General features: G+C 42.8%; 1 protein-coding gene across 1 annotated transcript in view; it reads left to right on the forward strand.

The window, feature by feature from the left end:
• RNF152 (ring finger protein 152) overlaps positions 1–3,394 on the forward strand; it is a 70,323-nt gene extending 66,929 nt beyond the window's left edge. Inside the window, exon 2 of the mRNA XM_029922687.1 lies at positions 1,857–3,394. Coding sequence (XP_029778547.1) covers positions 2,007–2,618 — 612 coding nt within the window. The 5' untranslated portion in view covers positions 1,857–2,006 and the 3' untranslated portion in view covers positions 2,619–3,394. The remainder of the gene's footprint in view (positions 1–1,856) is intronic.
• Positions 3,395–15,896: the final 12,502 nt, after the last annotated feature.

Below are 15,896 nucleotides of genomic sequence, written 5' to 3' on the forward strand. Positions count from 1 at the left end.
ATCTAGGTATACTTGACAAATCTGTCAGCTATTTAAGGTGTGCATGGTGGGATTTGCTACACACATACTGTGAAAAGACCCCCATCTAACTGACTAACCTGTTCATCACCTCATATATATTTTTTTTTTCAATGAGAACATTTAAGGCCTGCCCTTAGCAAATTTCCAGTATTCCATAAACATTTCTTGAATTACTGGATAAAGACGCAGCTGATCATGATATGAACTTTCTGAATGCTGTATCAGGATACCTGACTTTCCGTCACTGAATTCAGGTACTCTAGCTGCAGCTGAGATATTTCACACTATGTTGCTCTTTTTGACGGTCACTGTTAATTTTTGCCAGTGACAATCTTTTTACTTTCACCTTTTTCTGCGTGTTTCATTTGGATTGTTAACAAATCATTTTGTTGGCAGGGAGTACCCTCTTCATTTCACAAAGGGTTGCTTTTTAAGAAACACGTGCAGGAGCTTTTCCGGGTCGTTAGGTCCTGGCCCTGGGTGCGGGCGGGCTTCTTGGACTAGCGGTTATTTCTGCAGGGGTGGTTGGATCGTTCTTTCCAGAGTCATCGTGGCTCCATCCAGAGACACGTGACTTGGATGCTTTTCACAGGAAGCGGGGTGGGCAGCCTTCATTGAAACTCTGGGGCACTGGCGGGTTCTTCAAACCCCACTTAAGTTGCTCTGCCTCCTCTTGATCCCCGGAGGCTGACACTATTTTCGCTGTCACTGTTTTCTGGTGGGGGCTGCTGGCCAGTCTTCTCTGACAGCCCTTCACTACTTAATACTCGGTTATGATCGGCAAGGTAATAGTGTGTGCTTGCGGTCCTGTTGCCCCATGAAAGCCTAAACAGTAGTGAAAGTAGAACCGATGGAAAGATCGGCATCCTTATGTCCCTCTGTGATTCCTGCTGCCGGAAGGTGCGGTGCTGCTGCTGAGTTTTGTTGCTCTTGTTTGGGGGTTTTGTTCTGTTTTAGTCTCTTAAAATCAGATGACAAGAATTACTTTGTGGGGCACCAGGATGGCACAGTCGGTTGAGCGTCCTGCTTCCGCTCAGGTCATGATCTCACGGTTCATAGGTTCAAGCCCCACGTCGGGCTCTGTGCTGACAGCTAGCTCAGAGCCTGGAGCCTGCTTCGGATTCTGTGTCTCCCTCTCTCTCTGACCTTCCCCTGCTCGTGCTGTCTCTGTGTCTCTCCAAACAAACAAACAAACAAAAAACCATAAAAAAAAAGAATTACTTTGTTTCAGTGATTTGGTGGGGGGAAAAATAACATATGCATGTGGTGAGGGGGGAGGGCTTTGGTAGCATCATTTTAATTTCCTAAGAGAGAGAAATAGTCCTAACCCACATAAAATGAGCAAGTTAGTTACATGGAGTCCCAAGATTTGGGAAGTTGCCTGAATCCAGTAATGAATACTTACAGGAGGGTAAGGAATGTCAGGAAAAGAAGACCAGAGGGTCTAAGGAAAGACGTTTACTTCTAGGAAATGTTACAGACTTATTGAAAGCAAGAGAATTTCTCCAGTGTATTTTAGAAGAACGAGCCAGGGTCCACCGAAATACACAAACAGGATCAAGACTCCCTCTTTATCAAATATATGGACAGTGTGCACCATCATGAAGGAATATCTTTAGACATGAGTGAAGGGTTTACTGTGAGAAGCCACCTGATGTGAGGCGTTACAAGTCGGAATCCCGTAACTTCACCAGTGATAAATTTTTACACTTTGACTCAGTGTCAGGTCGTTTGAACAGACTTGAACAGTGCACAAGCCCATCAGATGTGCTGACATCTCGGCTTGTTTGAAATTATTAACTTCTGCGCATTTTTTGTTTGTTTCTTTCCTTCAGAAATGAACACACCTGAGTATGCTCTGTGCCTGTGAGCTACGGGATCACCAAACGACTTTGGAAAGACGTCAAGGACCCGGTGGCGGGGATTCCGGACTCTGAGAACAGGTTCCTTCTCCTTGGCCTTGGCCTTCCTGCGCCCAGCCCACGATGGAGACGCTCTCCCAAGATTCCTTGCTGGAATGTCAGATCTGTTTCAATTATTACAGCCCCCGGCGAAGGCCCAAGTTGCTGGATTGCAAACACACCTGCTGCTCGGTGTGCCTCCGGCAGATGAAGACGAGCCAGAAGGATGTGAGGTGCCCCTGGTGCCGGGGCATCACCAGGCTGCCCCCGGGCTTCTCTGTGTCGCAGCTCCCCGACGACCCCGAGGTTCTCGCGGTCATCGCCATCCCGCACGCGTCCGAGCACACCCCGGTCTTCATCAAACTTCCCAGCAATGGGTGCTACATGCTGCCCCTGCCCATCGCCAAGGAGCGAGCGCTGCTGCCCGGAGACATGGGCTGCCGCCTGCTGCCTGGGAGCCAGCAGAAGTCTGTCACCGTGGTGACCATCCCCGCAGAACAGCAGCCCCTGCAAGGCGGGGCTCCCCTGGAGGCGGCGGAGGAGGAGCCAGACAGGCGGGGCGTGGTCAAAAGCTCCACCTGGTCTGGGGTGTGCACTGTGATCCTGGTGGCCTGCGTCCTCGTCTTCCTCCTGGGCATCGTGCTGCACAACATGTCGTGCATCTCTAAGCGCTTCACTGTGATATCCTGTGGCTGAGCGGGGCTGCAGGAAGTCTCTCTTGGGTGCCAACGAGGGGTTGAGCAGGTGTTGGTGATGGGGTCGCAGTGAGCAGATGGGGGGCGTCGCTGATCATTTGGTGCCGAGCGCTGGCCTTTGGGCTGCCACTTGATGAACCGCAGACAGACATGAAGGGCAGATGCGAGGTCTCAGCGAGATTCCAGGCGAATCCTTCTGAGTATTGGCGGCGACAGCTTCGAAGACGATTGCATGCATCCTCATAATCATTTATTAAATGGACTGTAATTTATGATTTTTCAAATCATCTATTACGAGATAGACAGATATTCTACTTAGACGTTAAACCGTGCAAGTGCATACAATGTGATCTTCTCTAAATGTGGTAGATTAAAACAAAGATGCTCTGTATACAGTAGAATTAACCGTGAGAATCCATATAAAATTCAGCGGCGACATGCTATGCTGGTTTCTTTCCCTTTTTTAACGGGAACCTGGTCTTCATTCAGTTGCTGAGGCTTTTTATACTTTTTGAATGGCACCCAAATTAAAATAAGTGAAGTGGACAGTCATTTTTTTGAAGAAAATGTTTGAACAAGTGTTTCCAATGTGTTGTGTTTTGTTACGTACTTTCATTTTTCCTCCCTTGTAATTAGAGCTCGCTACGTGTTTATTAAATGGAAAGCCCGACAGGGGAATAATAAACTGAGTAATAATAAGAAATGCCTAATCCCACAGGAACCCGATATGCCAATTTTTCTCAAGCCATCTCACGAAATAAGAATTTTAAATGTAAATATTATGTATCTGTGTGTGTGCGCACGCGTGTGTGTATATCATTTGATTTACCTCAGGTTTTGAATCTTTCCAGAAGAATCCCAGGAGTAAGACTTTGTGGGCCTGAGGCCAGGGTCTGAAATGGTGGCCCCTCCTTGAACACTGGGACCCACACAGTGAAGTGTCACACACTTGTCACTTCCAACGTTTGCTCCTCTTCTGTGTATTCAAGTCCTGTATTCTGTGAGGCACAAATGGAGAGTAACAGAGGAGATTCTGTCTTCCCTCCCAGTTCAGAGGTATCGTAACAGACATGAGTGTTGTCCTTCGATGACAAAGCTAGACTGGCATTTTAATAGATGGTCCGTGACGACTCTGAAAGATACTGTTCAGTGAGAGCTAAATCATTTAGCATTTGGTCTTCTCTTGTTGGTGTAAGTGAGAAAATCTCTTTTATTTCAAAATATGTTTTTACTGAGAAAAGTGACAAAGGTAAACTAACAACTCACATTCCCAATCTCAGTGGACCAGCTCATCAGAAATTCTCAAATATTCTTAAATGCGTAGTGGTCTGTAGATCGTGAAGAAAGATCTACAGGCGTTAAATGGTAAATTCCCGTTCCGGGATGTGTGTGCATTTGGAAAGAGCTATGAGTTTTATAGTTCTCTTCTAATTTCTTTTATGGAATTCATGAAGCAAGTGTATTTGAAAGCTCAAAGTAGAAATTAGGTTAAAATGCCATTTTATTGTGTAAGCTATTGGGCATTATACAACAAATAACCTAGGATTTATTTGGTATTAATAATTTAGGTATCATATTAGCTGAATACTATCCTCTATTACGTAACATAATATACTGTTGGGTTAGTGTCAATTTCTCAAACTCTGCCAGGCTGCCGTAATGCATGTCTGACCTAATTTCTATTCCTCTTGGAGGGGGAAAATAAAAACCCACAAAAATGTTGCATTAAGAATGCTACATTTCAAATGGACTTTTACCCTTGAAATTTTTAGCCAGATCATATTTAAGTTAATTTTGTGAATGATATCTACATCTGTTTATGTCCAGTAGGAAATGACTGGCCCTATAGTGTAGTGTGTCCTAGAGTTCTACTTGTTAAGTAGGTTATATATAGACACTAACGTGTGTGACGATACAGCGCCCTGTGTTTCTTAGTGCAAAGCCGTAGAGTAAAAATGTTCACGTATCTTAAAAACAATCCCATGCTAGAGCTACAGTTAAGCAGTGCAATGTTAATCGGCTCTGTGATAGATTCTTGACTTTACAGTGTAAAGCAATGAGAACACCCAAACCAAAATTCTTTGTGTGAGTCTTACTGACATAAGAAATACTGTTTAAATGGATTCTGCCTGTAGTATTCAGGCACTGCTTGTTAAGGTGTGCATTTGTGCACACGTGTGTGTGTGTGTGTCCCATCTCAGCCTGCAGATAGAGTTTTCCTAGACTTGTTGGTTTCATGATAGGTGGCATCCCACTGCTCTGGCCTCTTCTGGCATTTACCCATGACACTAACAACTCAGCTGCCCCCGTGACAAAAGTCCAGAGACACAATCAGCCAGATGTCACAGTTGCACATCAATGAAAAAGTCACAACTGAAAACACAGAAAGTTGGAGTTGAACATGGCTCACGGAGCGGGGTGGCGGCTTGTGATTCTGTAGCAAAGGAGAGGCAAGAACTTTGCACTGTAGTTTTCTCTTGCTCCTTCCTTGGGCTGTTGACATCTCTATTGGGCTATGATCTTTTTGTGGGTGGATGAATACCCTTTATTAACTCAGCTATTGCTTTAGGGTTTTTTTTTAATATATATGTATTCATTTTAGTTAGCATCTACCTCTCTGGGAAATGATAGGAAGGTTGATTTAAGGAAAAGTATAGACATTTAATAAAAACAATGCGATGTGAAGTTTTGAAATTGCAAACCATTGGTAACCCCCCTTATGTAAAAGACAATGAGTGTTGTGTAAATAGTAAACCTTAAGAAGCATGAATTTTCATCTTTATTAACGATCTTGACATAAGCAAGAGAATGCTTAATATGTTAAGTAGAGCCAAGTATGCTATCAAAACAGCATTGTCTTTGGGAAATTTTTGTGTAATGACCTAGAGCATAAGTTGTGAAGAAAAGGCAAATTGGCTTTCAGTTCTGGTCATAGTTTATGATTAGAAAGCTAAAAGGTGTTTTCTTTAAGAATATAATTAAGTTTAATCTTGCACATGACTTAAGAGTAGGTCCCTTGAAGGTTAAACCATGTGTTGGTGCAGCCTCTGAGATCTAGTCTATTCAACGGAACTTTGTCTGATGATAGAAATGCTTTATAACCTCTTCTGTCCAACATAGTAGCCACTAGCCACATTGGCTAGTGGGCAGTTGGAATGGAGGGAGTATGATTGAGGAGCTGGATATTGTATTTTATTTAATTTTAAATTATTTGAACACAGTCCCTCATATATGGCTAGTGGCTACCATAGAGGACAGTGTCGTTCTGGAGGGGTGTGCAATGGGATCTAGCATCAGAGTGTCATAGAATAACAGTGTGTCTAAGAAGACAGTGTGTGGTTTAATAACATGCAGTTGGTTAAAAAATTCCTTTCTGGGCTTGAAAAGTATATGATCTCAAATGTGACAATAAAAATTCACTAATTGCCCGTAGGGGTTGTTACTTACATACTTTGGGCCAAAGAATGATCAGTGAAGCTTAAAGAGTGCTTTATGAAGCCCCTTTTCTGGGATCCTTAGCTGCATGTGAATCTATCGTCCAAAAATAGTAGTTAGACAGTAGTTGTAAAATGTTTGACTTGCAAGCTCTGCATGACCTGTACTGTGAAACTGTGTTTAGGGTCTTATGTCCAAAAAGTAAATGTTACAGGAAAAAAAAGTCAAATGAAATTCCTCTTCGCTTCCATCATCTTACCCAAACTTATCACTGCATTAGTAAGGTGTGAAGTGTAAGAGCAAGCATGTTTTGCAGTGTTCATAGAGAGTTTTTGTTTGCCCTTGAAGTCTGCCAGCTTGTCGTTGTATTTGGTGTGGGTGTATGTGGGCATCCTTTTTCAGATGCCAGACTAAAACACAGGTACGATTTTAGAGTGAGATTTGACATTTTTAGTCTTTTTGGTTTTTCCTTTTGGTTATCACTGAACGAATTGAAAATTTGCAGCCTTGCTCAAAGACGCTTTTTTACATTAAAAAACATTGCCCATGAAACTTTAAAGACTTGAGAGTTATTGAAATGACTAAAATAGCAGAAAATTCAGTTTGAAATCTATTTTCGTAGAAAGATAAGACTCTTCCTGATAGTATGGAATTTTATTCCAGCCTAGATTTCATAAACATTGCATTTGTTTCGAATGAGCAGAATTGGTGAGTTTCTTTTTTCCCTAGAACTCATCCATGGGCATGACTGTTCTTTTTAGCTTGGTTTTTTGCTAAAATATAGTTTTTCTTTAGACTTAAGAGGAACTTAGAGGTCCAAAGGCTATTGGTATGAGAAGTTATATCGAAAAGGTTTGAATTTCTATCTTCTCTTAAAAGAATGCTGCTGCTAGCCAGTGTTTTGTTCCCACACAAGAAGTCACCAGTCAGTTGTCCTTGACCTCTTTGCTCCTTGCCATTTCCATCGTTACCATTGAAACATCACTTACAAGGTAACCCTTACCAAAACAGAAGCTTCGAAGAATTAAGTGATGAAGATCATTTATAACTGTATTGAAAATAGCAGTCTCTTTGAAAAGCAAGGAAGATCAGTTAAATTTTATTAAGCATGAAATATTTCTAAAAAACATAAGTGGAAATTCAAGTCATTGATTTTTTTTTCTGACATGATTCGCTGTATAGAGATATAGATCTATATCTGCACATGTAGGTATAGACATATATGTAGATACACACACACAATTTAGCTGTAATAGGAGTTAAAAATCAAGTAAAAAATGTTATGAGTCATGTCTTCCCATTTGTGGGTTACATGATGTTAAGTTTAGATGTTAATTTCTTCACACAATGCTATGGGCTGCATACATTGTATCAAACCAACCATCTTTGGGACTATCTAGAAATAAACCCTTGAGACTTTTCAAATATATGAAGAGGTGGGTTCTACTGTATACATTTTATTGGAAAGCCATTGATGATTGAAGAACATAAGCAGGTGGGTTATTTAATTTTTGTCTTCCAAATGGCTTGTTTTTTGGCTCTGCTCAAACATCATGGCGGGGGGTGGGGGGGGCGTGGGTACCATTATTCCTGAACTCTTGCAACATGGCTTCAATTTCTCTGCACAAGTTTCCTTGCCCAGTTAGGCCAATGGGGTTTTTGTTTTGTTTTGTTTTTTGTTTTTGTTTTTTTCAGGGTTCACTGCCTGGGGAATCCCACTATGTATCTCTCACTTATGATGTAGTGGTGCTTGAAAACACTCATCTCGTTAGCTGGACTTTATTATTCTAGTCTACGATTTTTGATACTATTCATATTATGATCTTTTTAGGGACAATCAGTAATATTTGGGGCAGAGTACAGAAAAGTCAAAGTCTGTGACAGCATGTATTTTCTTCGTTTTTCTGGGGGTGCTCTCCTAGCTGTCCCTGTTCTTCTAGAACACTTCTCTGAATTCATCGCCATGGGCTGTAGGGCTAGCAGCTCATGTGAACGTTTTCTGTATTCTTCCTGTGAGTTACTGGGTTATTCTAACAAGAATTTTCCAAAGGAATGTTCAATTTTTAATTTGACGTTTGCTTTTTGAGAATCCAGAAGTAAGACAGTGGAATGTGATGGCGGTAAAGGAGCATGGGCTGGAAGGAGGACATAGATGAGGCAGATGCCCCCCAGAGGGAAACAAGATCGACGACCTCAATCTGTGTCATCTCTATTGAAACAGTGGGAGCACGGGGAGAACAGAGCAGCTGCTGTCTCCCACTGTGCCTCAGGAAAGTCCTGGTCTGATATTTCTGGCTGAGAAACAACCCAACCAGATCCTGTATGGGTGCAGTGGAGATGTGGTCTTGGATCTATAGCGATAGATAGGCAGAGATGCCCAAGACAATGAGAAAATACTTGAGTAAAAGGAGAGAAAATGATACTGGGATTATGGATCCAAAACCAAATATAAAGGGGCTGAAGGTCCATCATGGCAGAAGCCAGCTGAAGAAAGAAACGCAAGGACAACTAGGAACTTAGCCAAGCACAATTTGTCATTCTAGAATGGCCTACCAAATCCAATTCAGGATGTGTAAGTTGAAGGCATCTAGGGAACGGGCTCAGCGGATGAGAGCAGCCGAGGAGGACTCCTGGGTTGTCCACACACCAGACAATTTGCAGAGCTCGCTCTTAGAGGTGGTTGCTCAGTCATTGCAGACAGACTCTACCAACAGCCTCTTTGCTGTGGAATGCCGTGCCCGTGCCTGTGGATGTATCCTAACTTGAGTAGGTTGATACTATTGGGAAGACTCGTTCAAGAATATTTCAGTTTTTGTCCTGATGGTTGTCATTTATTATATGTATTTTTTATACCACCACATTTCCTGTTTGCCTCACTTGACAGTTGCAGGTGGGGGAGGCTGGCTTCAGGTTGGGGCAGATGCTCACCCCCCAACATAAGCCATGCCGGGGTTCCTGCCCTTCCAGCTCCACTGGCGGGTCCCCTGGCCCCCCGGATAACTAATACTCCAGTCAAATGGCTAGATTAATGCTGCTCAGAGGCTAACTCCAGTCCTTGACATGCTTCATTTACAATTATGTGGATTATTTATTTTAGGAGCTTTTCTTTTAAAGGGCTGAATAGCCCTACAGATAAATGAGCTGCTGGGCTGTGTAGAAAATATTGTTCAAATGTTGCCAAATAATTGACTTTGTAAGGGGGATACCAAGCTGCTGTTTATAAATCTGAATGTCTTAAAAAAGCATTCTTGCTTGCTCTCTCTGTTGTAGATGGTGTCTTAGCAAGTCCTGAGTTTTTCCAATGAACCCAATTTTAATATATGGTATTTTTGTATGCCAAACTGGTGTCTTGCCCTTTGTATATGTGGTAATGTTGATTTTATGACTACTGTTAAAACACATTTGCTATGATTAAAATTCATAAAACGATTTCAAATAGACTCCCGTGTTTGTTTGTTTTTTTTCTTCCCACTCCATGGAGGAAAAAAAAATTGGCTAGAATTTTCATCATCAGCTACTCTAAGAATTTTAATAGACTTGGGTAATAAAGCAACAAGGAGCTCCCGAGCCAAGAACTTTAAGTGGAGGTGACCTTCAAGTAGCTCCTCTGAAAAGCCAGAGAAGGCATTTGTAACGAGTAAGCCCTAACGTGGTTTTGCAGCTCAGGTTGTCATGGCTTCTGGTGGCCCTGCCTCTCTCTTCTACTGTTTAGAAATGGCGTTGCGTGTGTCAGAACCCAGGTGGGCCATCTTACTTTCCTATGTGTAGAACAACTTCACACAGGCTCCTGTGTAGTCAGAGGCACCGTGATCTGCCTCTTGGCTCTGTCTGGAAAGGTATCTTTCACTATATGTTTTCATCAGTGGGACAGACTGTTTTGGAGAGCCTTTTAAAATATATTTATTTATTTTGAGGTAGGAAGGGCAGAGAGTGAGAAAACCTGAAGTAGGCCTGCACTGTCAGCACAGAACCCTACATGGGGCTCAATTTCATGAACCTCGAATCATGACATGAGCCTAAATCAAGAGTTGGACGCTAACCGACTAAGCCACCCAGGTGCCCCTGGAGAACCTTTTTGATAAAAGCATGCTGTCTTTCAGTAAGTCTGGATCACATGAATGAATTTCAGTTTAGTTTAGGAAGTGGCCTAGTCCTACTTGAGGAGTTGTCAATGAGGTGATATGCATGCTTGCTAGAATAAGCATGAGCAGGCTCTCTCCGGACAATTAAAACATAATCCCATCCTCTTAAAAGTGTGAGATTACTGTGATTCAATACCCATTTCTTGTACCAAAAAGCAAGCTTTGTATTATTAGGGAGTCCAGATTTTTGAAAATGAGAAATTTATTTGGCATATTTTCGAATTCCTGGTGTGGCTTTCTCTGGTCTCAGAGCAAGTGTGTGTGTGTTGGGGAGGGGAAGGATTCCCTTATTGTTAAGGCTGCTTCTTCATGCTTGATTTTTTCTTTCATCTAGAGAAGTTGTTGACTGGGGAGGGGTGGGAAGGCACGTATGCATTTATCAAATAACTTAGCTTCTCCAGATCTTAGCTCCTCCATTCCAGAACTGGATTGTGCCTAGAGCCTTATCTGGAGACTTCTCTGTAGACTTGGGGGGAACTGGGTGAATGAGAAGGGATCACAGGCCAGCCCTCCATGCACATTTTGCCTGGGGATGCCCACATTGGCAACCTCTTCAGATGAGACTCTGGATACCACAGGTTTTCTGCCTCTGGGTGTAGGGTTGGAAGAAGATTGGGGGGGGGGCGCGGGTGTAGCCTGTATCCAAGCCTGTAACTCCAAGGTCTTTGCCATTCTGGTCCCTCCCAACAAAGGGGTACTGCACATGAGCAGCGGAAGGTGCCGCAGGGTGTTGTGAAGGATGCTGGGAAGTGGTTGGAGCTTGGCCTGGCATCCTCTACATTACAGCATCACCCTCAGTTCTTACATACAAGTCCCCTCCAAATATCCGGCCAGATTTCCTGAACTGAAAGCCAGTTTATCTTCCAATGCCTTGTTTTTCTCAATGCTTTTGTTTCCGATGATGATTCTTGAAGAAAACCCCATGTTCCGTGTACGTAGCACAGCACCAGCCTGGGCAACTGGCAGCTGGGGGCAAAGGAACTGATCCTGGAAGCAGACTGAGCCTCTGCTTTCTTTTTATAGGTTTGACAACTTTTGCACAATTCTTGACCCAGAAAATGCTATAGCTGTAATTCTTCTTCTTCACACAATTTTTTCTCAATAAATGAGTGTTTTTATTATTATTTGCAAAAGAAGGTGGTGAATGTAGACACATGCATGTGTGTGCATGTATGTCTGTGAACACTTGATGTTCGTACGAACGTGCATATGAACATTTCATAGACTCTTGGCACAGATTTTTTTAAAGATTGAAAAAGTGAAGATCTTTAGAGATAGATCAGAGTAGAGAAGAGAACATTCATTGAGCTACAAAGAAAGGATAATTTATATAGAATCACTTAGGGAAATAGGGAGAGGGAAGCTCCCCTTGGGTCGTTCATTCCTCCACATGCCATTCCCACTTCTTGCCAGGCACTAAGGCTGCCAAAATGAGCAAGACGGAAATAGACCTCACAGTCCTGTAGGGAAGATAGGCATTAATCAGTAAATACTGTTGGAGCACCTGGGTGGCTCAGTTGGTGAACCGTCATGATCTTGTGGTTTGTGGATTCGAGGCCCATTGTCAGGCTCTGTGCTGACTGCTCAGAGCCCGGAGCATGCTTCAAGTTCTGTGTCTCCTCTCTCTGCCCCTCCCCTGCTACTCTGTCACTTGCTCTCTTTTGCTCGCTCTCTCTCTCTCTCTTTCAAAAACAAATAACCATTAAAAATCTTTAAAAAAAATAAATCAATACTGTTGATGGCCAATGCAGAGGTATGTGGTGTTCAAATGCACGTAATAGAGAAGAGAGCAAGCTGATCTGGTGGGTTCAGTGTAAGGCATTAGCCAGAAAAGGCTTTCTGGAGGAAACGGCCCTAGTATAAGAGCTGAAGGATAAATTGGGGTCAGCGAAAAGCATTTGTGAAAACACATTCGACAAGGGACAATAAGAGACAGAGGAGGCATGATGCCTTTTTTGGAGGCCGGGTTGGCTTTTCTTGTCCGGCTCCCTGCCGTCCGTGCATAGCCTTATGCTGTGTTACACGGCGACTGATGATATTTCAGTGTGACTCTCCAGTGCCCAGAAATATCCACAAAAGAACGTTCTACAAAAGCGCAGCTATGGGGTCTGTTTTGCCGGTAGTTATTTTCAACGGACATCACTGTATGTGAAAACCCACTCCACAACAAACGTTTCACCTCGGAGCACTCACAGCCCCTGTGCTTGTTTTCATCCGCCTGCGCCATGTGCACAAGGACACATCAAGTCTTTGGTTTCGATAGTTATGCTCTTAGTTTCTGAGTTGGATAGGTGTAGAGTCTGACCTTGCGGACATCGGCTACGGGTCAACCGCTATCAAAGATCATGTCTTGAGAAAAGCATTTCCCAAGCTATATTTTGAGATAGTTGTAGATATTATTTGAAAAATGTTTTGTGGTTAAATAAGCTGGGATAATACTGGGTTAAACAGGTTTTTTTTTAAGTTGCAGAACTTTTCAGAGACTTCAACATGTATAGCATGTTCTCTAGAGAAATGGAACCAATAGAGTGTGCGTGTGTGTGTGTGTGTGTGTACACTCTGTGTGTGTGTATAGGAGTATATATGCATATGTGTGTATATTTATATACATATATCTATATAAATCTTTCATATTGTATATGTATCTATCTCTAAGAGTTATTTTAAGGAATTGGCTCATGGAATCAGAAAAGCTGACATCTTCAGATCAGTCCAGTGGGCTACAGACCCAGTGAAGGGTTAATATTGGAGCTGGAGTCCAAAGAAGTCTGCTGGCTGAATTCCCTCTTCCCCAGAGATCAGTATTTTTTTCTCTTAAGATGTTCAACTGATTGATTGGACCCACCCGTGCTATGGAGAACAATGGGTTTTCCTCAGAGTCCCCGATTTCACTGTTAATACCATCTAAAAAACACCTTCACAGTAACATCCAGACAGTGTTTGGCCAACTCTCTGGGCGTCATAGCCCATCCCAGTTGACACATACAATTAACCCTCGCAATACGCTGAAGGGCCTTGCAAATCTGGGAAAAGGAAACATAATACATATCACTTTCTCCGAGCTGATGTGAGTCAAGAATCCATTATTTGCAGAAGGCCTATTAACATCTGGCAAAACACAGTTTGGAGGCTACTGACCTTGAATAATGATTCACAATTTTGAATTATTCTAGATCATTAAAATATGGCTACACACACACACACACACACACACACACACACAGTGCTTATTTTTTATGTAAGAAGATAAAACCATTAGCTCATATGTTTGCTGTTTAAAACAGTAACATGTAAATGTAAAATAACGCAATACTTCTATTAGATTTACTTTCATGTTATATTGTAATTTGCATGCTAAACCTCCATGTACTGCACACATGACTGATGAAATGTTCCCATATTAGTAAATTATGGGGGGAAATATGTATACATCTGCTTTAGTAATAATGGAACTGATGATTCGTGCTTGAGAACAGTGCATACATACCAGAGTAATTTTGGAAAATTATAGCCTAAAAATTCATAAATATTCATTACTACGTACTATGGGGTTAAAAACAACCCACAACAAACTAAATTGATAATGAGGAACAAAACTAACAATAATTTGCTGTGAAGAAGCTAGAAGAGTGGCAATTAAGCACATGATTATTCAAGGCAGTCCTGATAATTAATATGTATCCTTCCCCCAAATTGTAGGAATCTGACTATTTGCATATGCACACATGTAATTGGAGCTTTGCAATGTTAGTAAAATACTGAATTAGAGCCAGGCCTGAATTCTCTAAAGTCTAAAAAGCACTAATTTTAGTTAAAAATACCAAATGTGGCAGAACATATGTAGGCAGTTATTAATGAGTTGATCTCCTTCAGTCACTTAAGAAGTTTTGAGATTGGCAAGGGCAACGCATTAGGAAGGTTTGTTGGCCCTGCAGTGGGCAGCGGTGGGCAGAGGGCCCCACTTTCAGAACCGCCGCATAGAGGACGAGACAGACAAACAAAGTGGTTTGCGAAGATATGCAAGACACACGAATTAAAAATAGTTTTCTCATTTCATAGAAAATAATTTTTTTTAATTTTTTAATGTCTTTATTTTATTTTTAGAGAGAGAGAGAGACAGACAGAGAGACAGAGAGACAGAGAGTGAGCAGGGGAAGGGCAGAGAGAGGGAGACACAGAATCTGAAGCAGGCTCTAGGCTCTGAGCTGTCAGCACGGAGCCTGACGTGGAGCTCGAACCCACGAACCGTGAGATCATAACCTGAGCCGAAGCCGGATGCTTAACTGACTGAGCCCCCCAGGCGCCCCTCATAGAAAATAATTTTAATAGAAAGAATAAATTTCATGGAATTAAATCAGTAATTTTAATAGTTATTTTCAATGTACTCAATAGATAGACAATATAAGGACTATCTATACTTCCATAAATTTCTATCAGTTTATATATACTTTACTTTTTTCAGTTTGTTTATTTTAAGAAAGAGAATGGGGAGGGGCAGAGAGAGAGAGAATTGAGCAGGCTCCCCAGTGCCAGCGTGGAGCCCGATGCAGGGCTCGAACCCACCAACTGGGAGATGATGACCTGAACCAAAACCAAGAGTCAGACACTTAACCAACTGAACCACCAGGCGCCCCAGTTTATATACACTTTAAACACAATTGACCCCACCGCATGGTGAAGTTCTCTGTTAAATTACATCCCCCACCCCCACCATTTAGGACAAATCACGTCTCCAAGACACAGTCCCTATTTTGCCCACTCTAGTCTGCCTATTCTCCAGCCATCGTAAAGGTAACATTCATTCCAAGGTAGAAGATTTGCACCTCCTCAAATTTCAGCTAAGCTCCTCCAGCCTTTTCCAAAGAGATTTGGTGACTTACTTTTACAGAAACCAGTATTAATTTCAGAGTGACTTCAGTTATACAATTCTGAAAACTGGGATTTTGCTTTAAAAAAAAAAGAGAGAATGGGGCACCTGGGTGTCTCAGTCAGTTGAGCATCTGGCTCTTGATTTTGGCTCAGGACAAGATCCCAGGGGCGTGGGATTGAGCCCCACGTTGGGCTCTGTGCTGTGTGTGGAGCCTGCTTGAGATTCTCTCTCCCTCTCCCTCTGCATCTCTCCCTGGCTTGGGTGCGTGGGCGCGCTCTCTCGCTCTCTTCCAAAAAAATAAAATAAAAAGAGGAGAGACGGAATATGTAAATTTTGGAGAAGCAGAATTCGTGGATGTGGGGAAAGACTTCCTGTAAGAGAATCTGAACACGGACCACTGACCGAGGGGTTCATGTTAATCCTGCCCCGGATTTCCCCCTGATGGACCGGGACGGATCTGTGCTTTGCACGCACCACTGCCTCGCCAGCACCCAGAGGAGTGCTGGAGGCTCTGGGGGTATCTGCTGAGAGAATGGGGGGCCGAGGCAGCCCTGCTGCTGGGATAACACGGCGCCAGCAGGCTTCGGATGCGCCCGTGGTTTTGGAATACCCGGGTGGCTGGGATTCTCTTCTTTGCCGAGCTTATCACTTTCCACACTTGCCACTGCGGAGGGGAATCGTTTGCTTTCTCTTTCCTGCCCATCAAACCCGTTTTAATGAGCTGTTCCTGTTCAGCTGTCTTCCTGCAATAAAGTCATTTCCTCTTCCTTAGAATGTTCATGCCCAGGGCTGTCTGCCGTGGTGACTTCTCGCGGTCATCAGAACGAACTGA

Source organism: Suricata suricatta, chromosome 14 (genome assembly GCF_006229205.1).
Source record: "Suricata suricatta isolate VVHF042 chromosome 14, meerkat_22Aug2017_6uvM2_HiC, whole genome shotgun sequence".
Lineage (NCBI taxonomy): Eukaryota > Metazoa > Chordata > Mammalia > Carnivora > Herpestidae > Suricata > Suricata suricatta.